The following is a 23660-nucleotide window of genomic DNA, read 5'->3' on the forward strand; positions in this document are numbered from 1 at the left end:
AAATGAACCACCTCACACTTATCTGGGTTGAACTCCATTGCCACTTCTCAGCCCAGCTTTGCATCCTATCGACATCCCGCTGTAACCTCTGACAGCCCTCCACACTATCAACAACACCTCCAACCTTTGTGTCATCAGCAAATTTACTAACTCATCCCTCCACTTCCTCTTCCAGGTTATTTATAAAAATCATGAAGTGAAGGGGTCCCAGAACAGACCCTTGAGGCACAACACTGGTCACCGACCTCCATGCAGAATATGACCCACATACAACCAGTCTTTCTTGAATAAGGGAACAACATCTGCAACCCTCCAATCTTCCAGAACTTCTCCCGTCACCATTGTTGATACAAAGATCATTGCCAGAGGCTCACAATTTCCTCCCTCGCCTCCCACAGTAACTTGGGGTACATCTCGTCCGGTCCCGGTGACTTATCCAACTTGATACTTTCCAAAAGCTCCAGCACATCCTCTTTCTTAATGTCTACATGCTCAAGCTTTTCAGTCCACTGTAAGTCATCCCTACAATCACCAAGATCCTCTTCTGTATTGAATACTGAAGCAAAGTACTCATTTAAATACCTCTGCTATCTCCTCCGGTTCCATACACACTTATCTACTGTCACACGTGATTGGTCCTATTCTCTCACGTCTTATCCTCTTGCTCTTCAAATACTTGTAGAATGCCTTGGGGTTTTCCTTAATGCTACCTGCCAAGGTCTTCTCATGGCCCCTTCTGGCTCTCCTAATTTCATTCTTAAGCTCCTTGTTGCTCGCCTTATAATTTTCTGGATCTCCATCATTACCTAATTTTTTTGAACCCGTCATAGGCTTTTCTTTTCTTGACTAGATTTTCAACAGGCTTTTGTACATCACGGTCCCTCTACCCTACCATCCTTTCCCTGTCTCAATGGAACATACCTATGCAGAACGCCACGCAATTATCCCCTGAACATTTGCGACATTTCTCTGAAAACATCTGTTCCCAATCTATGCTTCCAAGTTCCTGCCTATAGCTGCGTATTTCCCCCTACTCCAATTAACTGCTTTCCTAACTTGTCTGTTCCTATCCCTCTCTAATACTATGGTGAAGGAGAAAGAATTGTGATCACTATCTCCAAAATGTTCTCCCTCTGAGAGATCTGACACCTGACGAGGATCATTTCCCAATACCAGATCAAGTACAGCCTCTCCTCTTGTAGGCTTATCTACATGTTGTGTCAGGAAACCTTCTTGAACACACCTAACAAACTCCACCCCGTCTAAACTCCTTGCTCTAGGGAGATGCCAATCAATATTTGGGAAATTAAATTCACGTGGGTGAATTTTGCTTTAAAAATTAACAACAACTTATTTACCAACTTCAATACACTGATTCAATAATTAGCATTTGTACATGATTGATATTCAAAAGAAATATTTACGTTATCCAAGCAAAACTCTTTGGCATCAGTTAAAACAAAAATATAGAGCAAACGAGAGGTTTAAAGCAGCAATATTTATAAAATCAAAAGGTTTCATCCAAGCAGTAACTTTACAGTTATAAAATTCAGAAGCAACAAACAATACTGCTGGAGGAATTCAGCAGAAAGCTGAGGCGTGAGCCCAAAGTGATTGGTGGTCAGGAAAGGAGGCAAAATAATGGACAGCACATGTGTCAGGTAAGGGAAGGGTGATTTGGAAGAGCTGGAAGACAAGCAGGTAGATGAAAGATGTGTGCAGATAATGAAGGCAAATAGAACAAATTGGCAGCAAGGGAGTCAGTGGGGAGTGCCGCTTCTTGGAAAATTTATTACATTACAAAGCAATAGCATCCAACGACATTGCAATGAATGCTATGACAGATGAGCACTGAGTGGAATGTGATACAAACCTTGAGCTTGTACTCTTAAGTCAAGTTCAGCTAACAAATGCTGAGACATCTAGTATTAAAGTAATTGTCACCTTTTATGAGGAAGAAGTTACCTTATTTTGTAGGTTTAGATCCATCAAACGAAAAAAATCTCATTTATGTTTGGCCGTAAGTAAATGGAACTGTGCACTGAATAGATATTTCCCTTGAATCTGGGCTCTACAATTACCATAAATATATCAAAATCCTTTTCGTTTGAAGAGTTCTCAAATTTTAAACACCTTGATGTGAAAAGTCAATTCTCTCAATGTATTGCTATATATTTGAGTGAAACCAGAGGATTGCAGAAATTTTGGAAATGCTGTAGAACTGCAGTCAGTACAATTATGAATGAAAATGTCAATTTTTATATTTATTCACCTAAGAAAATACGGATGACATTTTTGAACACCAAATGAATATAAAGATGGGGTGGGAAAAATCCATCTGTGACATCACAGACTTGATCCACATAACTGAGTCCAAGTCAGGTTTTATTTTCTAAAGTCTTCTTGAAATGGTACACTCCCAGCTGGCTAGACAAGAGGAAGAAATACAATGCACCTACTATATTTGGAAGACTTTATTTTAAATGAGTCAAATTAACTTTTAACTTCTATGAAATTAATTATTTATAAATACCTTTCCATCATTATCAAAGGAGTCGAAAAAAATGCCAAGACCATTCCATGAGTCAGCTGCTCCAAAAACTGGACCATCTAAGCCTTGACCTGCCGTGTACCAGATTGCCTGATATGAAAGGAAAGCAAATTAGGTTTGTAAATTCCACAATTTTTAAAAATGCAAAATAATATATTTTTTAAATGTCATTACCAGTCCATCAGCTCCAACCCTTCCTCTTCCTGTCACGCGAAAAGTAACTTCAATTTCCCAATTTTCAAAGCTAAGTTTGCTTCTTGTCCAAACAGATCCCTTTTGACTTTTTAGTGATGGTGTTATCCTGACTTGGTCTGCACTAGGTATTGCATCTAAAGTAAAACAAAGAAAATATATAGAATGATTAAACCAACTTGTTCCAAAGGCCACAATCAAATTATCCCAATCATAAACCATCCCGGTTCACTGACTCTGCTGAAGTAAGCAACCAAGCACAGGGAGCGTTTCTATAAAGTTAAAATACTGAAAAATAAAACCAAGTTAAAGTTAACAGAATGATATTAAACCAAATCTCTTGATATTCAAACTTCAATCTGATGTTTTCCACTAGATGATTGTGAACATCATGCAAATTTGTTGACTGATAGGATGCACATCTGGGCTAAGAAGTGGCAGATGGAGTTCAACCCAGATAAGTGTGAGGCGGTTCATTTTGGTTGGTCAAATATGATGGCAGAATATAGCATTAATGGTAGGACTCTTGGCAGTGTGGAGGATCAAAGGGATCTTGGGGTCCAAGTACATAGGATACTCAAAGTTGCTACGCAGGTTGACTGTGTGGTTAAGAAAGCATACGGTGCATTGGCCTTCATCAATCGTGGGATTGAGTTTAGGAGCTGAGAGGTAATGTTGCAGCTATATAGGATCCTGGTCAGACCTCATTTGGAGTACTGTGCTCAATTCTGGTCGTCTCACTACAGGAGGGACATGGAAACCATCGAAAGGGTGCAGAGGAGACTTACAAGGATGTTGCCTGGAATGGGGAGCATGCCTTATGAGAATAGGTTGAGTGAACTTGGCCTTTTCTCCTTGGAGCGACGGAGGATGAGGGGTGACCTCATAGAAGTGTACCAAATAACAAGCGGCATTGATCGTGTGGATAGTCAGAGGCTTTTCCCCCAGGGCTGAAATGGCTAACACAAGAGGGCATAGCTTTAAGATTCTTGGAAGTAGGTACAGAGGAGATGTCAGGGGTAAGTTTTTTACGTAAAGAGTGGGGAGTGCGTGGAATGGGCAGCTGGCGGCAGCGGAAACAATAGGGTCTTTTAAGAGACACCTAGATGGCTACATGGAGCTTAGAAAAATAGAGGGCTATGGGTAAAGCCTAGGTAGTTCTAATGTAGGGACATGTTTGGCACAGCTTTGTGGGCCAAAGGGCCTGTATTGTGTGGTAGGTTTTCTATGTTTCTATGATACTAAATTATGATAAACACAAGCATTCCAAAATATATTTAAATGAAGTAATCAGATTTTTAGCATGTATCAATTCTGTTCAGGGTTCTGTAATTAAGGGGTCCCCAACCTTTTTTGAACCGCAGACTGGTTTAATATTGAAGATATTCTTGTGGACTGGCCGACTGGGGGGGTGGGGGGGGGGGTTCAAATTCAACAGTGCGTGACAGGGAATGAGGAAAGGTGCAGCTGACTCATATTGTTTCATATCACCAAATCATATCGTTTCCTCGATGGCTGGGGACCACTGCTGTAATTAACAATGTAATTTTCCTTTCTTTACCTTTGATTTTTCAAATTTCAACTCTCCAAACTTTCCCAGGTTAAGTTGATCAACATCCCGCTGTAGCATTTGGCAATCCACGCTATCCATAACATTACCAATCCCTGTATTATCTGTAAACTCACAAACCTACCCTTCCACTTTTTCAAAATCATTTGCCTGTCTTCTGTTGACAAGCCAATTCTGAATCCAAACTAGCCAGGTCACTGTGAAAACTATTCATTGTCATTTTCTATATCAACTTTGTTGAATGCCTTATGAAAATTAATATCCAATTTCAAATATGTGCAGCTTTTGATTTTAAGATTATTTCCTTCCCTATATTGGGTATTAATCTGATGAATTTCTACAATTCTGCATGGTCATCTTATGATTCGCCAGGTAGTTTCAGAAGTTTCAAATCCTCAAAATGGAAATCTAGAAGAAGTTATAGATACTGGAAATCAGCAGGAAAATAAAAGTAGAATACTAGAAATGCTTGGCAGATTAGGTAGCATCTGTGGAGAAAAAGCTTAGTATTTGAAGTTGAAGTTGTTTTTACACTTGTGTTGCTAATACGTACTAACGGCGTATCAGAAAAAAAAATTTCTTTTTTTTAAATTTTATTTTTATTTGGATAAGGAGTTCACAATTATCATGTACTTTTTTCACACATATAACCTTTTCCATTTTTTTATATGTATAAAACTACAATTATTTATACATTCTTAAGTACACATTGAGATGATATAAAAGCAAAATAAACATTTAAATAGATAATTATGTACTGTGGTAAATCTAACCTATTAGGCTAAGTAATGAAATTAGTTGTTAAGAAAAATGGTAATAATAGTTTCCATACAACCCTTCTGGACCATTTCCACTGGTCCAAAATGTTGCATACAAGTCTATATACCAACCATTGTAGGTGTTTATATCCCAATTTGTTCGTGCTTGTTCCTGCCCGCAGACATAATTATCCAATCCCTATGTACTTATTTACTTAATTTTTTTCATTTTTTTTTATCCCTTTCCCAAATCTTTCCCTTTACTTGTGTTAATTCTCTATTTTCCGAAAAAAAACAACAAACATTTAGACTAGGGGTGCTTACGTTAGCAATATTACTGTGTTGATGAGAAGAGCAATATAAATCATTAGGAGAGTCATCTAAAGTCTGCTCGCATTGGGGTTATATATTCAATCCATTTATTCCAGATTTGATAAAATGTTTCTTTTTGAGTTCTCAGGGAGTAGGTCAACTTTTCCATTATAAATATTGCCAAGATAATTTCGTACCAATCTTCTAATGTAGGTGGTATTGGATTTAGCCATTTTCTAGTGATTGATTTCTTACTTGCCGCTAAGAGGGCCTGCAGCAACTTTATATCTTCCTTCTGTTCAAGGAACAATACATGCCCCAAATAGAGCGTCTCAAAGTTCAGAGGTATCTGGGACCTAAGTACCTTAACTAATGTTCTATGAATACCTTCCCAAAATAGACTTAATTTAGGGTAATCCCAGAAAATATGAAAATGATTTCCCTCCTTAGAGCCGCACCTTCTCCAACACATCACATTTGTATCTTTATATTTTTCCTGATATGGGGTCTTGAAGTATCTTATAATGTTTTTCCAACAATGTTCTCTCCAAGTCAAAGAATTAGTCGAGGACCATTGAAAGCTGCAGATTTTCCCCCAAGCCTCCTCTGAAAGTACCAACCCCGCTTCTTTCTCCCACTTCTCTTTAATATACAGTGTATTTACATTTTTAGCATGGGAGAGTGCATTATATAGGCGAGAAACTGATTTACTAGGTATTGAACTGCAAGCCGAATTCAGAATCTTGAAAAATTCTAATTCTACTGTTGATAGGTCTGTATATCTACAACTCTGGTTAACATAGTTTCGTATTTGAAGGTACCTAAAAAAGTCATTATGTTCTAGGCCATGTTTGTCCTGCAGGATTTGGAAACTTTGTAATACTCTTTTATCTATAAATGAGAGGTAGGTTGTAAGACCTTTCTTTATCCATAGCTCAAATCTTTTATCTCCTCTGTTGGGAAGGAATTCGGTATCATATGCACACCATCTAAAGAGTTTTAGCATGTTATTAATTCCACATGAATTAACCACCTTCTGCCATACTTTTAATGTAAGATTTATCCAAGCATTATTAAATTTTTCCAACTGGGCCATCAATCCTTTGTCAGCTATTGAGGCCTGAAGAGGAAAACTGTCAACTAATCCAAATTCTGTTTCCTTCCATCTAGCCTTATATTCCGTATTACACCAATATAACAGAGGGGTTATCTGTGAGGCATAAAAATAATTTCTCAGGCAAGGAAGAACCATACCTCCTCTTTCCTTCCCTAACTGTAAAGTGTTATATCGAATTGTAGGTTTCCTTCCTTGCCAAATGAAGCGGGAAATCCATTTGTCCCATTCCCTGAATTGATTATCATCCACCTCCACTGGTAAAGTACGGAAAAGATATAATAACCGAGGAAGAATATTCATTTTTATAGTATTTATTCTTGAATTTAAACTTAAAAAGGGGATAAGATTCCATCTATGCATATCTGCTTTTATCTCTGAGATTAATGGCCCATAATTTACCTGTGACAGTGTTGAAAGATCCTTCGGCAGGGTTATTCCTAAATATTTTAATGATTTAGCTTCCCACTTAAGATCGTATGTATCCTGCAATTTTTTGGATGGTGTATAATTTAGGGACATAACCTGCGTTTTCTTTACATTTATTTTATAACTTGATATTTTCCCAAAGTCATCCAACAGTGTAAACAATCCTATAAATGATTTTTCTGGTTCACTCAGATAGACCAAAACATCATCTGCGAATAACGCCACTTTCTGTTCAATCCCTGCCACCTTGATACCTTTTACGATTTCGCTCTGTCTTATTAGTTGGGCAAGTGGTTCAATATATAGCGCAAAAAGGAGAGGAGAAATTGGGCATCCCTGCCTAGTGCCTCTCTCTAAAATGAAGGAGTCAGAGAGGTCCCCATTTATCTTAATTCGGGCTGTTGGGCTGTCACACAGAGTCTGAATTACTTTAATAAACCTTTCTTGAAAGCCGAATCTTCCTAACACTCTGTATAGGAATGCCCAACTAACCGAATCAAAAGCTTTCTCAGCGTCCAATCCTACTACCATTGTCTCTGTCTCGTTCTTATTAACCTGTTCTAATATGTGCAGAGTTCTCCTTATGTTGTTCTGTGTTTGTCTTTGTTGAATAAATCCAGTCTGGTCTAAATGGATTAGGCCAGGTAAAAGCTTTTCCAATCTGCGCGCTAATATAGATGTAAATAGTTTGTAATCTAAATTAAGAACACTAATTGGCCGATAATTGCCACATTCTAGTTTATCTTTACCCTCTTTAGGAATAACTGAAATAATCACTTCTCTCCAGGAAGGTGGAGTTTCTCCTCTCTGCAAGATCCAATTAAAGGTGTTAAGTAGTAATGGGGCTAACTGTGTCTTCAGGGACTTGTACCACTCTGAGGTAAACCCATCAGAACCCGGGGACTTTCCAGCCTTTAACCTAGAGATGGCCACGTTCAGTTCTTTGACAGTTACTGGTTCGAATAAACTTTCATTTTGTAAATCTGTAAGTTTAGGTAGATCTAAAAAATTCAATACACTGTCTATATAGGGCTCATTGGGGGCCCGGGGTTGGGAGTACAGCTCTCGATAATACGTTTCAAAACTCTCTTGAATTTTCCCTATTGTACTCTCCACAAGCTTTGTCTTTGGATTCTTTATTTTATGAATAGTATTGTCTGCTTGTTGTTTTCGTAATTTATATGCTAATAATCTAGCTGATTTACCTCCTACTTCATAATTCTTTTGTCTCAGGTAAAGAAAATTTCTTTGAGTTTCCAACGTATAAATATCATCAATTTCACTTTGCAATTTCCTAATTTCCTGTTTTCGATTTGAATTACTTTTGTTGCTATCTCCAACTTGAAGTTGTTTTAATTTTCCTTGAAGGTTTGCTAATTTTTGTGCATTGATTTTTTTCATGTGAGTAGTAATGGAAATAATTTTCCCTCTCAGTACAGCTTTCAATGTATCCCATAAAATCACTGGTGATGTTTCTCCCGTGTCATTAAGGTCTAGATATTCTTTGATTTCTCCCCTTAATCTCTCCATTACTTTCCGGTTATTAAGTATATGTGAGTTTAGCCTCCATAGTGTTTTCCTCATTTTCCTTTCCAGGATTAGAGACATAGAGATTGGGCTATGATTCGACAGATCAATTGTTGCAATATTACAGTTTTTTATCCTGAGTCTATCTGTATTAAAGATAAAGAAATAGTCTATCCTTGAATAGGCTGAATGGGGGAAAGAGTAATATGTATAATCTTTACTAGTAGGGTGTAATTCCCTCCAGACATCTATAATTCCCAACTCCTCCATCAATGAATTCACTTTCCGAGTCAGAGGTTTATTTTGAGTAACTATTCTTGAAGAATCTAATATAGGATTTAATCTAATATTAAAATCCCCTCCACAAATTACTACCCAGTAGGTCAAAAATGTGTCTATAAAATGACCATTCACTGCTGAATGTTTATACTCCTCCAGGTAATGTTATTTCTGTACCTTCTATTCTTCCTGTGATTTTTACAAACCGTCCTTCTTTGTCTCTAGTCTCCGAAATATGTTCATAATTAAGAGTACTTGATATTAAAGTAGCTACCCCTCTTTTGTGACTCAATTTATATGATGAATAAAATACATGCTTAAAGCCCATTCTTTTTAATTTTCCATGTTCAGATTGGCTCATATGTGTTTCCTGGAGGAAAGCTATTTTTGCCCTCTCTTTTTTCAATTTAGACATAATCTTATTTCTTTTAATTGGATTCAAAACCCCATTAAGATTATAGGAAATTATTTTTACCAATTCAGTTTGCATTTTTCTCTAGTAGAAAAAAAGCACTCTCCTTTTCTAACCAAACAGTAAGCAATCCCTTCTCAACAGTAAACCAAGACATATAACCACACCCTAGACATTTCTGAACGTATAACATTTGAAAATTTTCCCCGACTTCCCACAGTGAGGCCTGAGCAGAAAAAAAAAATTTCATTTTAACTTACAGATCGCTTAAGCTAAATAAATGGAACAAATCTAAATTCCATGAAGTACAGGTCGACCACCTAGAATCCAGCAGTCAGTAATCTAGTTCCACTGCTGAGTTGGATATAATTTCACCACATAATTTCAAATTTCCTGAGTCGCCGCGCTAACCCATCGTCACTGATTTGATGGCGCCATTAGCAGAATCAGTTGTTGGTACCGTCTTTAAAAAAAGCAAGTTGTTCCTTTCTGTTATTCTGCATTTATTTTTATAACCTGTGCTTATCTAGCCCAAGTCATGTCTTCCTTGAATAAAGGAAGTGCTTCTTGTGGTGTTAAAGTGCAGACACCATACGTTACGTATACAAGATAAGGTGGAAGTTCTGAAAAAACTTAACGGTGGTGTGTCTGTGAAAAGTATATGTGACTTGTATAACATTGGCTCTGCCACAGTTTATGATATAAAGAAAGTAAAAGAAAAGTAGCTCCAGTTATTCGCTGACAGCGAATCAAAAAAAAATGTGCGTAAGGAAAACAATGAAAGACGGAAGATGTTCACAACTAGATAACATTCTCAAAATAGTTTAAACTTCACGTCAGTGAAGGTGTAGAACTGTCAGGAGAGATGGTGAAAGATTGAGCAAAATTATTTCATGAACTAGGACTGGATTAAGAGTGTGATTACAGCACAGGGTTGCTTCAAGATTTCAAGCAGCAACATAACAAAATTTTGTGCAGTGTGTGGTGAAAAACAAACGGTAGACAAGCAAGCAGCTACTGAGTCTGAGAAACATCGATTTCTCAAATTTCTGCCTCCGCTCACCATTTCCCATCCCCTTGTCCCTCTCTCATTACCCGCGCATCACCTCCTTCTGGTGCTCCTCCCCCCCCCTTTTATTTCTTCCATGGCCTTCTGTCTCTTTTACCAATCACCTTCCTAGCTCTTTGCTCCATCTCTCTCCCTCCAAATTCTGCCTATTGCCTGGCGTTTCCCTCCCAACACCTTTCAAATCTACTCCTTAGCTATTTTACTCCAGTCCTGCTGAAGGGTTTCGGCTCGAATAGTTGACTGTACTCCCCCCCCCCCCCATACAATGGCATGCAAAAGTTTGGGCACCCCAGTCAAAATTTCTGTTACTGTGAATAGCTAAGCGAGTAAAAGATGAACTGATTTCCAAAAGGCATAAAGTTAAAGGTGACACATTTCTTTAATATTTTAAGCAAGAAAACTTTTTTATTTCCATCTTTTACGGTTTCAAAACAACAACAAAGGAAAAGGGCCTGAAGCAAAAGTTTGGGCACCGTGCATGGTCTGTACTTAGTAACATCCCCTTTGGCAAGTATCACAGCTTGTAAATGCTTTCCGTAGCCAGCTAAGAGTCTTTCAATTCTTGTTTGGGGGATTTTTGTCCATTCTTCCTTGCAAAAGGCTTTTAGTCCTGTGAGATTCTTGGGCCATCTTGCATGCATTGCTCTTTTGAGGTCTATCCACAGATTCTTGATGAAGTTTAGGTCAGGGGACTGAGAAGGCCATGGCAAAATCTTCAGCTTGCATGTTGTGGTAGTCCATTGTGGATTTTGAGGTGTGTTTAGGATCATTATCCTGTTTAAGAAGCCATCCTCTTTTCATCTTCGGCTTTTTTACAGACAGTGTGATGTTTGCTTCCAGAATTTGCTGGTGTTTAATTGAATTTCTTCTTCCTTCTACTAGTAAATGTTCCCCATGCCACTGGCTGCAACACAAGCCAAAAGCATGATCGATCAACCTCCGTGCTTAACAGTTGGAGAAGGGTTCTATTCATGAAATTCTGCACCCTTTCTTCTCCAAACATACCTTTGCTCATTGCGGCCAAAAAGTTCTATTTAACTTCATCAGTCCACAGTACTTGTTTCCAAAATGCATCAGGCTTGTTTAGATGTTCCTTTGAACCTTTTGATTAGAACTTTTTGGCTGCAATGAGCAAAGGTATGTTTGGAGAAAAAAGGGTGCAGAATTTCATGAAAAGAACAGCTCTCCAACTAAAGGGGGTGTTACTAAGTACTGCCATGCAGGGTGCCCAAACTTTTGCTTCGGGTCCCTTTCCTTTTGTTGTTGTTTTGAAACTGTAAAAGATGGAACTAAAAAAGTTTTCTTGCTTAAAATATTAAAGGAATGTGTCATCTTTAACTTTATGCCTTTTGGAAATCAGTTCATCTTTTACTCACTCAGCTATTCACAGTAACAGTAATTTTGACCAGGGGTGCCCCAGCTTTTGCATGCCACTGTAGATGCCACCTGGCATGCTAAGTTCCTCCAGCATTTTGTGTGTGTTGCTCAGATTTCCAGCATCTGCAGATTTTCTCTTGTTTGCCGAGTTTGCTAAGTTAGTTTCTGATGAAAATTTAAGTCCCACCTTATATTGGCATTGTACTCCAAGACAAACACTGACTAAAGAAGATGTAGAATCACAAACAGGTTATAAAGCATGAAAAGATCTCATCACTGTGTTGGGCTGCTCTAATGCTGAGGAACCCCCAGGTGTAGGTTGTTAGTCATCAGCAAAAGATTCCATCCCAAGAGATTTCAAAGGTATGAAGCAGCTTCCAATAATTTACCATGCCAACAAAGAAAGGATAGATTACAACAGACATTCTATTGGAATGGTTTGAACATTACTTTGTTTCAGAAATGAGAGCTCACTGTTGGTCTGGAAAAAGATTGTAAGATAATGCTGCTTTTAGATAACTTTCTAGGATTTCACAACTAAAACGAAGTGAGTTGCTTTACATTTAAGAAAAACCATAACACATTTTATTGAACTCCAAAACCTGAACACAAAGCGAGCTAAAAACCCTTCACGTAGTTACATCATCACGCCATACCTGCCTCTTAAAGTGAATCCCAACTCAAGGTCAGTGGTTGTGAATTATGCATGTTTCCACTGATTATATTACCCTGCAATTGCTCTGCACACCCAAAAACAGAACTTTTGGTAAAGAACGTTTATGGTATCTACCAGCCACCTAACTGTACGTCATTAATTCAAACCCTGGACAATGCAATATTACGCTCTTTAAAGGCTAAATATCATTTTCCTTTTTCTTTATTATGCAAAGGTGAGGTAATCATCAAGTGGGTTAGAGGTGTTAATTTATCTAATCCTAACCTAACCACCTGTAAATTCAGTAAAAAGAAATCACTAATTTGGCACTGCACAGTCCCAATCATTCCAGATTTGTGGTGGTCAACCTGTACTAAAAAAATGTTTAAAACAGCCACAGCAAAATGTGACCTTTCTATATTCACATTATATACAATGGAGTCAGCTATTTGAGACACATTGGGACCAGTACATTTTGGCCCAATTAAGCAGTTGCCCCAATTAGCTGAAGTTTCATGGAAATAGTTAAAAAGGGTATAAAAAATAAACTACTATTTAACTGAGTACCAAATTATGTATTTAAGTGGAACACAGAACAAATTAGAACACTACCAAATACTACAGTATTAAAAAACTGTATTAGTTAGGCTTATCGTCATCAATGGAGGAATTCATCTAGCGTACACTGTGTTCTTTTGATTGACTTTAATTGAACAAAATCAGCACAGTTAGTTCAAATTATGGACTAGCTTCATATTATAATTGATGATCGCATCCTTGAAATCTTCACTTTCTTTATAACATTCATGACGATTGTCAATACCTTCAAATTCTTTGTAGTTCCCAACCTGAAGTAGTGAAATCATTTCATTTTCACTCATGGTCATTTCTGGTATCTCCAAACCTTAATACTTGAAACCGCAATGAGCCAAGCAGTTCTGAATTGTAAAACTGCTCATTTCTCACCAATCATCAGTGACAAGAATCACTGCTCTTTGAACACACACACAACTAACGCTATTTAAAAACTGTTCACTCTAAGCAAGGTGTAGTGTCTAACTAACACACAATTCATATGACTGATGCTAGTTGGAAACTGTTCGGCAAGTCTCCTGCCCAATTAAGTGGTATCCCACATAAATGAAGGAAATCCCAGCTAATTTCACAATTGATTTTAGATCTTTAAGAGCTGTTCCAAAGGAACAGCTGCACCATTTAACCGACGGGCAAATTGACCGGAATCCACTGCATCGCTAATGTGTACATTTATGACAACACAAGGAAACTACAATGAAAATATTTATTATCTTCTGAACGTAGCATTTCATGCAAAATGAAAAGCAGCCAACAAAGCAAAAAAAATATAGAAACTGTCAGTATTTGGGTTTTCATATCTATAACAGCTGCAGAAAGAGCAAAAAAATTGCTCAGGAACCAGATTTACCAAGTAGCAAATGGCCCATTCCCATCTTCCACCTATTTCAAGGTTTAAAGACAAGTTCCTTTTCTTGCTTTAACGTGAACACATACTAGCTGCTGTAGTATCGAAAGTTCCTCGTTGAAATTCAGATTCACGATTTGCTTACAATTGTACTCTGAAGTTTACACAAAGATATGTAAACTATATGTGGGCATGTGGCCATGTGGTTAAGGCATTGGACTAGTGACCTGAAGGTCATGAGTTCGAGCCCCAGCCGAGGCAATGTGTGTTGTGTCCTTGAGCAAGGCACTTAATCACACACTGGTCTGTGACGACACTAGTGCCAAGCTGTATGGGTCCTAATACCCTTCCCTTGGACAATATTGGTGTTGTGGAGAGGGGAAACTTGCAGCATGGGCAACTGCTGGTCTTCCATACAACCTCGCCCAGGCCTGCGCCCTGGAGAGTGAAGACTTTCCAGGCGCAGATCCATGGTCTCGCAAGACTAACGGATGCCTTTACTTTTATGTAAACTATGGTCATTACCATCAAGAGTGCACCAGCATCAAGAAATTATGTATTTTAAATTACAAAATTCAATTTTAAGAAAACATGACCATCTTTAAGGGCCTCACCACCCAGTAAGTGTCCTCTTCTTATTGTTACCATCAGGAAGGACATACAGAGGCCCGATGGCACACATTCAATGATTCAGGAACAGCTTCTTCCCCTCCTCCATCCAATTTCTGAATGGACATTGAACCCATGAACTAGTACTACCTCATTACTTTTTTAAATTTCTGTTCTTGCATTACTTATTTAATGTATATACACCCACACATACACATGCATTTACTGTAATACAGTTTTAAAAATATATTATATATTGCATTGTAATGCACCACAAAATTAACAATTTTCACGACGTGCTGGTGATATTAAACATGATTTTGAATCATTAAGTAATTTTCTGAAAACTAATTAAACAGTAGTTTTCTTCACGGAATTTCACTATTATACCACTGAGGTATTGATCTTAATTAATCTATTTTTCACCAAAAGGTGAGAGGAGGAGCGAAGTCAAGATGGCACTAAACGGCAACTCCTTTGCTCGCATCTTCGGAAACAGCTCTATTTTCATCTATAATATCTTTATGTTTCCCTTTCAGGGTTCTGTTGAAGACCCTGACCTGCAGTTACACATCGACTTTAGTTCTTTGTGGGAATGGGACCTGCTCTTGAGGTTTCAGGACTGGTCGTTGTTTGGCACGCCAAGGGTTCGGCCTGAGAGTCTAGCTCGGATTTGGAAGTCTAAGATCTCGAGGCTCTGGAGATGGGCGGATTGAGGGTCGGTGTCACGGTAGGAGACCCCTGTGTCGTCAGGGAAGTCGGAAAATCTTCTGCTGTGTACCCAAAGACACGGGATCTTCGAGATCTTTGGGAACAGAGCTCGGAAAAAGCGATATAACGGACTTTTAACATCGTAAACCAGCGAGTTGTTTGTTATATCCCCCCGCTCGCTGGGGAGAGAATGGAGACATCTCCTTCTCCCTTATTAGGGAGAGAGGGAACCTGTGGTATGTCGAATGCCGGGTGATACGTGAAGTCTTTGGGGTAACTGCAGATCTGTGTCTTTGCTACTGCTCTGCTCACGCTTGAGTGCTTGGTGGTGGCTGATTTTTTTTTGCTGTTGGAGGGAGGGGGGTTGTTGCTTGCTGCTGCTTATGCACAGGAGGGAGGGGAGCTGGGGGGGGACTTTGGGGTTCTCATGCTTAACTGTCATTTATTCTTTGGGGCACTCCTCTGCTTTTGTCGATGTTTGCAAAGAAAAAGCATTTCAGGATGTATATTGTATACATTTCTCTGACATTAAATTGGACCTTTGAACCTTAATCAAAGGGTACACCAGCCCTTGCCCCTAAAAATACACTACACCCACTACAGAATTTAGCTCCATCAATTCATGCATATTCACTTAAATGCTTTTCTAGAAATTAATTTCTTCAGAAATGTCAGAACAGCTACATTAAAAATAGTGTACTATTCACTATTTTCCACTCTTCCCTCAGCAACCTTAGGTGCATCCCACCTGAATTATTTCTTATACACTTAGTTTCCTGTACCTTTCCTTAGTTTTCTTTCAGTAAAATAAAATAACTATAATTTTCAAATTACTACAATTATCATCTATTGTTACTTACTAAGAAGGTATAGAAAAGCAGACTAGCAAACATAAGCTTATGGATAATGGAAATTTATTTCAAGATGTCACAGGGTGGTTTAGATAAGTGGAAAATGCTCACGACATTGCGTTTCTGTACTACTACTACATCGACTCAGGCCTAAGGGGCCAGCGTCGGGCACGATGACGGACTCTCCACTTCTCCCTCTCCCTCATCAGTGTGTTCAGTTCATCTACATTAGCCGTGCTGCTGTCTTCTAGGAGCGTATTGACCATAGTCTTAGGAGGGCGCCCAGGGTTCATCCTCCCATGCTTGGGCTCCCATATGATGACTAGGCTGGCAGGTAGCTCGGGGTGGCATAGACAGTGCCCCGCTAGTTGCATCTTCTCGCCTCGATTTTAGTGGTGAGCATCGGTAGGTCGTCACTGAGCTCGACGTTCATCATGTGTTTCCAGATAGAAACACTGGAGAAATGGGCAGATAGGTGGTAGATGAAATATAACATGGTACATTTTGGTAGGAATAGAGGCCTCAATTTTAAAAAGTTTTATAAGAAGAGGGATGTGGACTGGGTGTGCAAAGTTTGTTAAAAGTGTCAGGACAACTTGTGAAAATGGTTACCAGGGTTTATGACTGGAGGAAGACCATAACAACAAGGACAACATGATGAATTATTATCAAAGCCTGGTTCAGTTACAACTGCAGAACGGTGTACAATTCTGAGTTCATCACTCTAGGAAAGATGTGAAGGCTTTGGAGATGGTGCGGTAGAGACTTACCAAAATGGTAAGAATAAGAGACCACATGTACTGGAGAAACCTCAAAGCACTGCATAATGATTTGGTCTGTATAAACAACATGCATGACAAGCTTTTCACTGTACCTCAGTACGTGTGACAATAATAAACCAATTCCAACATTCTCAGACACTTGCAAAAGGGCAAATAAAGCAGATGCTGCCTTTATACCATGAAATAGTTGAAACCTCAAAATATTGAAGGCTGGAGATAGCTTCAATTTGAATTCTGTGAACTGCATACACATTTCTATTGCCCAGACTCCTAGCAAGAAGCAACTTCTTGACTTCATTCCTACAAGCTTTAATTTTTCTTATGTCAGAGTGTAACCATATGTTTTCTAGAAGCACACAAGTAACAATCATGGGCATTTCTATTTTCACTGCAGAAGTCAACTCCAAAGTATTTGAAAAGGTTCTCCAAACAAAATTTAGCCTTCACAAATCAGTCTTGATGCAGTGTTTCAAAGTTGAACTCTAGGTTATCACTATCTGTGCAAGCACATGCAATGAAAACTCACTTGCAGCAGCATCACAGTTACAAAACATGAGAGGCAACATTCACAAAAAAGTTAAATTGAACAAATTATACAAGAAAGGACATAATTAAAACAAAGTCCATTGTGGTGCAAAGTGGTCAAATAGTCATAGTGTTACTACAGTGAGATAGTGATTAAGGTTGCGTAGGTTGGTTCAAGAAGTTAACAGCAGAAGGGAAGTGGTGTGGAACTTATGTGCTTCCTGATTAATCGTAGTGGTAAGAAATTGGCAAGGCTGATGGTGGGAATCTTTGATGAAAGATGCTGCCTTCCTGAGGCACCACCTCACATAGATTCTTCCAATGGTGGGAAGGATGTACCAGTGATGTATTAGGCTGAGTCCACTAATTTCTGCAACTTCTGATGCTCCTGTACAAAATGCTGTACAAATCCATCGTGCAGCCAGTCAGGATACCTTCAGAAGGCACATCAATAGAACTTTGTTGGTGATTATGGACAGGCCAAATCTTCTTCACCTTCTAAGTAAAAATGTTGAAATGCTTTCTTGTTATTGCACAAAACTTAATCACCAAAAAATTCAAAATTCTTTAATGTCATTTCTAATACACATATGAAACAAATAATTGTTAATCTGGATCCAATGCAGCACAAAATAAAACACACTAAGATAGAGAAAATAGTTTTAAAAAAACACAATAAATGTAGGCATTTTCCCAGCACCTTTCTGTATACATGTCATTGATGGCAGGTAAGCTGGTACAGTGATGCATTCCACTATCAAAGTTATATAGGTGACTCCCACATTCCTAGCTGTGTTATATGCTTGTGCCTAAAAGAGAATTGAAAAATACAGATTTATTTTCTCTCTCTCACTCACACAAAGGGGAAAAGGAAGAATCAAGAGTAAAGTTTACTTCAATAGGAAGGTGGTCCATTAAATAAGACAACAAGCACATCGACCCCAAATTCCTCCTCCAGCACAAAATAAGGGGAACGAGAGGAGATTTGATTAAGGTATACAGAATTATGGGGTGTGTAGGTAGGGGAAATGCAAACAGGTGCTTTCCACTGAGGTTGGGTGAGACTACAACTGGAGGTCGAGAGTTAAGGGTGAAAGGTGAAATGCTTAAGGGGAACATGAGGGGGAAGCTTCTTCCTTCAGAGGGTGGTGAGAGTGTGGAATGAGCTGCCAGCAAAAGTAGTGGATATGGGTTTGTCTTATATGGATGGGAAGGGTATGGAAGGTTGTGGTCCTGTTGCAGGTCAATGGGACTAGGCAGATTAAGGGTTCACCATGGACTAGAAGGGCCAAAGAGTCTTTTTCTGTGCTGTCATGCTCTATGACTATGACTCAATGTTAAATGTATTCACATCCTCAAAGTAAATCAACTTTTGCCCTCTGAAATAGTGCAGTAGCCTACTCTTTGGCATGGTGCAAAGGTGCTCAGACAGTGGAAACTTAGCTATCTAAAATTTAAATTTATACCCATAATATTTATAGAAAACACCTACAATTAACATTTAATTCCACACTGAGTCAGCATATACTCTGCATATGCAGTGTATTAATGTACAAACACACCCAGAACACCCCCAAAATATAAACACCCAAGAACATTACGTCTAATCACATATGATTTGAACCATGGCCTACACTCAGTTGCCAGGCTAACCCCACAAAGCCTCTTCACTGCCACAGTGCTGAGCAGTTGACATACCAAGCTGTTATGCACCACAGAAAGCACTCCATCTGGATGCATAACAGTGTGGCATGGCATCTGCTCTGCACATGACTGCAAGAAACGGCAGTTATGGACACAGCTCAACAAATCATGAAAACCATTTTCCTTTCTATAGTGTCTACACCTAACTGGCTAAGTAAAGAAGCAAGCATAATCAAAGCCCTCACCCGCCCTGGACATTCCCTCTTCTCCCCTCATCATCCAGCAGAAAACACAAATGTGAAAGCACATACAACCAGGATCAAGGACGGCTTTTATCCCACTGTTACCAGACTCTCGGAGTTCTTGACCTCACAATCTACCTCTATGATCTTACAGTTCATAGGTTATCTACATTGCCCTGTCTCATAGGTTTTAAACTTTATTCTACATTCTGTTGTTGCTTTATTTTGTTTGACATCAATGCACTGGGTAACGATTTGATCTGTATTAGTATGCAAGACAAGTTTTTCCACTGTATCTTGGCACATATGACACAGGCAAACTGGTTCTCCAAGCCTAAAGATGATGGCAGATATTCTTCATCAATGGCATTTCTTGGACAATTCTCAACTCTCAATTTGCTTAACTTTCTAGAAATTTATCCATCTGTGTTTCAATGAAGTGAAAAACCAAGCCTCCACAGGTCTTTGTGGAAAACAATTCCAAAGACTTTTTATCATATGCTTGAAGGAATTTCACACCTCTATTCTAAAAGGTCAATATCATATTCTGACACTGCAATCCCCGTTCCGGATTCCGCAGGTAGGGCAAACATCCACAGATTCATAGTTATACACATAGAAACAGGCCCACCAATCCATGATGGTCAAAATGTTTATTTATGCTGATCCCATTTGCTTGCATTTGGCCTATGTCCCTCTAAACTTTTACTATCCGTGTACTTATCCAAATAGGTTTTAAATGATATAACTGTACCCACCCTTTCTGGCAGGTTGTGCTCTGTACCCTGGGTGGAAAACCTTGCCCCTCTGAACTCCATAATATATTTTCCCCTCTCATCTTCAATCTATGCTCTCTCGCTTTACACTCCCCTACCCTGGAAGGAGGATTGTAACTATCTATCCTAGCTTATGCCTGAACAGAGACTGTCAGACCCTGAAAAAAAATACAAAGTGCTGGTAGAACTAAGCAGGTCAGTCAGCATTTATAGAACAAAGTTAATAGTCAATGTTTCAGTGCCGAGATGCCTCAGTTGACCCTGAAAGAGCATAAGTTTCATTGAGATGATCTCTTATCTTTCAAGCCCTGGACAATGCAGACTCATTCAAAGTATTGAGTACAGGAGTTAAGATGTTATGTTGAAGTGGTACAAGATTTTGGTTAGGACTAATTTGGATTATTTTGGTCACCTACCTACAGTGAAGATATCAGTAAGACTGAAAAAGTGCAGGGAAAATTTACAAGGACATTGTCAGGACTAGAGGACCCGAGTTACAGGAAAAGGCTGAATAGGTGAGGGCTTTATTTCCTTGAGTGGAGGAGAATGAGGGGAGAGTTGATGGAGCTACACAAAATTATGAGGGGCAGACAGGGTAAATGCAAGTCGGTTTTTTCCACTGAGGTTGGGTGAGACTAGAACTAGAGGTCAGGGGTTAAGAGTGAAAAGTGAAAAGTTTAAGAGGAACATGAGAGGGAGCTTCTCTCAGAGGATGGTGAGAGTGTGGAATGAGCTGCCAGTGGAAGTGGCGGGTGCAGGTTTGATTTCAGCATTAAAAAAAGATAAATTGAATAAGTACATGGATGGGAGGGATACGGTGGGCTACAGTTCGAGTGCAGGTTGATAGGACTAGGTAGCGTAATAATTTGTCATGGACTAGATGGACAGAAGAGCCCGTTTCTGTGCAGTAGTACTCCATGACTCTACACTTTAATTTCACAGAAGCTCCAGAAACCTATCTAGGAAGTAACAGTATCACAGTAACATTACAAGTGCAGATATAAAGATTAGGAGAGGTAGAAAGAATTTTAAAAAAGTTACCACAAACAGTCTAACGGGGGTGGGGAGTCATTACTTCCCTGGCTGTAGACTGACTCCCTATAGAGCATAATTGCCAAGGGTGAGAATGCCCTCACATGGCGCTCTTTGGAGCAGCGCAGTTGTCTTAGTCTGTTACTAAAAGTGCTCCTCTGCACATCCAAGGTGGCATGAAGAGAACATTGTCCAGAATTGCCAGGATTTTCAATAGGTCTTTTGTTCTACCACAGTCTCCAGCATGTCCAGTTTGATTCCTATAAATGGAGCTAGCCTTTCTAATCAGTTTATTGAGCCTGTTGGCATCACCCATGTTGATGCCACTGCCCCGCTCAGAAGATTGTACTGGTGACAACAGACTGGTAGAACATGTGAAGGAGAGGCCTGCATACTCCACCTCAGTCTCCTCAGGAAGTGGAGGAGACTCTGGCCCTTCTTGTACACAGCCCCTGTGTTGGTGCTCCACTCAAGTCTACCATCCATGTGCACACCCAGATACACGCAGGTTCTCACCATCAATAGTAACAGGGAGCAACGCAGGCTTAGTCTTCCTAAAGCCCATCACCACTCCTTGTCGAGCTGCAGATGATTCGGCTTGTACCATCTGCCAAAGTCCTCCACAGGGTCCTGTAATGATCCTCCCACCCTCCCTTTATACACCCAACTATTGCTGAGACATCAGAGAATTTCTGCAGATGACATGACTCAGTGTTGTATCTGAAGTCCGAGGTAAATAGGGTAAACTGTGGGGTGCCAGTGCTGCTTATAGCCATGTCTGACTCTCAGCTCGGAAGCCTTTGTGAAGGCTTCTAATGAATCTCTGCTGCACTGCACACTCCAATGGCAAGTACAATGCATTCTGGTTAATTGGGTCATCGGTTAATCAGGGCAGCCACTTATTTGAGACAACTCAAAGAACAAAAAGTAATCGAGAAAATAGATGGGATTCCATTTATTTGGGATACTATGCTGCTTAATTGGGACAGGAGATTGTTTCTGACTGGTGTCAATTGTTTACACTTGTATGGCTATTAGACACTACACCATGTTTACAGCAAACAGTTTTTAAATAGCATTAATTGCATCTGTTTATTCAAAGAGCAGGGATTTTTGTCACTGATAGTTGGCGAGCAATAAGTGGCAAGACAGAACTGTTTTGTTCACTGTGGTTTCAAGCATGCAGACTTGGAAATGCCAGAAATGAAAATGAAACCATTTCACTACTTCAACAAGTTAAGATCTATGAATAATTTGAAGGTATTAACAATCACCTTGAATGTTACAATGAAAATGAAGATTTGGAAGATGCAACCATCAATAGCATTGTATGAAGGCAGTCCATATCTGTACTAGGGGTCTGCACTGATTTTGTTCATCTAAAGAATATAGTGGTGCACACTGGATGAATCCCTCCATTAAATATTAGAAACTAATACAGTTTGTTCTGTATTTCTTTTAAATACATTAATCGTTACTCAGTTACACAGCAGACCTCGGCCTACAGGGACGAGGTCCAGCACCTGGCCGCGTGGTGTGCCAATAACAACCTGGCCCTTAACACCCAGAAGACCAAGGAAATTATTGTGGACTTCAAGCATGCTAGGAACCACACTCATGTCCCCATCTACATCAATGGAGCTGTAGTGGAGCATGTATCAAGCTTCAAATTCCTTGGTGTCCATATTTCTGATGATCTCACCTGGTCCCTGAACTCCTCCATCCTGATCAAAAAGGCGCAACAGTGCCTTTATTTCCTGCGGAGCATCAAGAAAGCTCACCTCTGTCCCAGGATACTGATGGACTTTTACCGCTGTACCATTGAGAGCATACTCACCAACTGCATCTCAGTGTGGTATGGCAATTGTCCCGTATCAGACCGCAAAGCACTCTAGTGGGTGGTGAAAACTGCCCAGCGGATTATCGGCACCTAATTGCCCACTATTGAGAACATCTACCATAAACGCTGCCTGGGCAGGGTGAAAATCATTATCAAGAATGCATCTCACCCTAACCATGGACTTTTTACTCTCCTCCCATCTGGTAGGCGCTACAGGAGCCTCCGCTCCCGCACCAGCAGGCACAGGAACAGCTTCTTCCCTGAGGCTGTGACCCTGCTGAACCTCATATCACAGAGCAAAGCAGTATTACACCCATATTAGACCGTCTCGGTACTTTTATATTTGTATGCTGTAGTACTTACTTTTTATTCGCAGTTATTTTGTAAATAATACTATTCTTTTGCACTTCTGGTCAGATGCTAATTGCATTTCATTGGCTTTGTATCTGTACTTGGCACAATGACAATAAAGTTGAATCTAATCTGACCTAAATGACAGTTTGTTTCTTTTATACCTTTTTAACTATTTCCATGAAAGTTGGGCTAATTAGGGCAGCCATTTAATTGGGTCAAAATATACTGTTCCCGATGTGTCCAAATTAACCGGAATCCACCGATTGCTTTTTAAAAAAAAACCAGATGAACAAAAGCGGATACACTAAGGTTTCAGATCTTTAATCGAGTATGCAAATCCTCTCATAATAAAGGCCTTGCTCATTGCTTGTTATACTCGTGAACAAGGACAACTTGACCCCTTAGATCAGCAACATTATCTAATCTCCAGCTATTTTTTTTAAAAGATCTGCTTTTCTGTTTTGTGTAAATTCAATAACTCCACTTTTTCCACATTACAGTCCATCTGGAACAGTCTCACGCACTCATCGTAAAAGTCTGCTTTTTAACACGTGGGCTTCATCAATCACCTTAAAACCAATAAACCTTTAGTGAAAGCAAGTTAACCA

General features: G+C 39.4%; 1 protein-coding gene across 2 annotated transcripts in view; it reads right to left on the reverse strand.

Annotated features, from left to right (window-relative positions):
• Positions 1-23660, reverse strand: part of lman1 (lectin, mannose-binding, 1) — a 65598-nt gene that overhangs the window by 40737 nt on the left and 1201 nt on the right. For both annotated transcript variants that reach the window (XM_063042714.1, XM_063042713.1), the window contains exons 2-3: positions 2726-2880; positions 2534-2641 (exon numbers count right to left, since the gene is read on the reverse strand). In XM_063042714.1, coding sequence (XP_062898784.1) covers positions 2534-2641; positions 2726-2880 — 263 coding nt within the window. The remainder of the gene's footprint in view (positions 1-2533; positions 2642-2725; positions 2881-23660) is intronic.

This window comes from Mobula hypostoma, chromosome 3 (genome assembly GCF_963921235.1).
Source record: "Mobula hypostoma chromosome 3, sMobHyp1.1, whole genome shotgun sequence".
NCBI lineage: Eukaryota > Metazoa > Chordata > Chondrichthyes > Myliobatiformes > Myliobatidae > Mobula > Mobula hypostoma.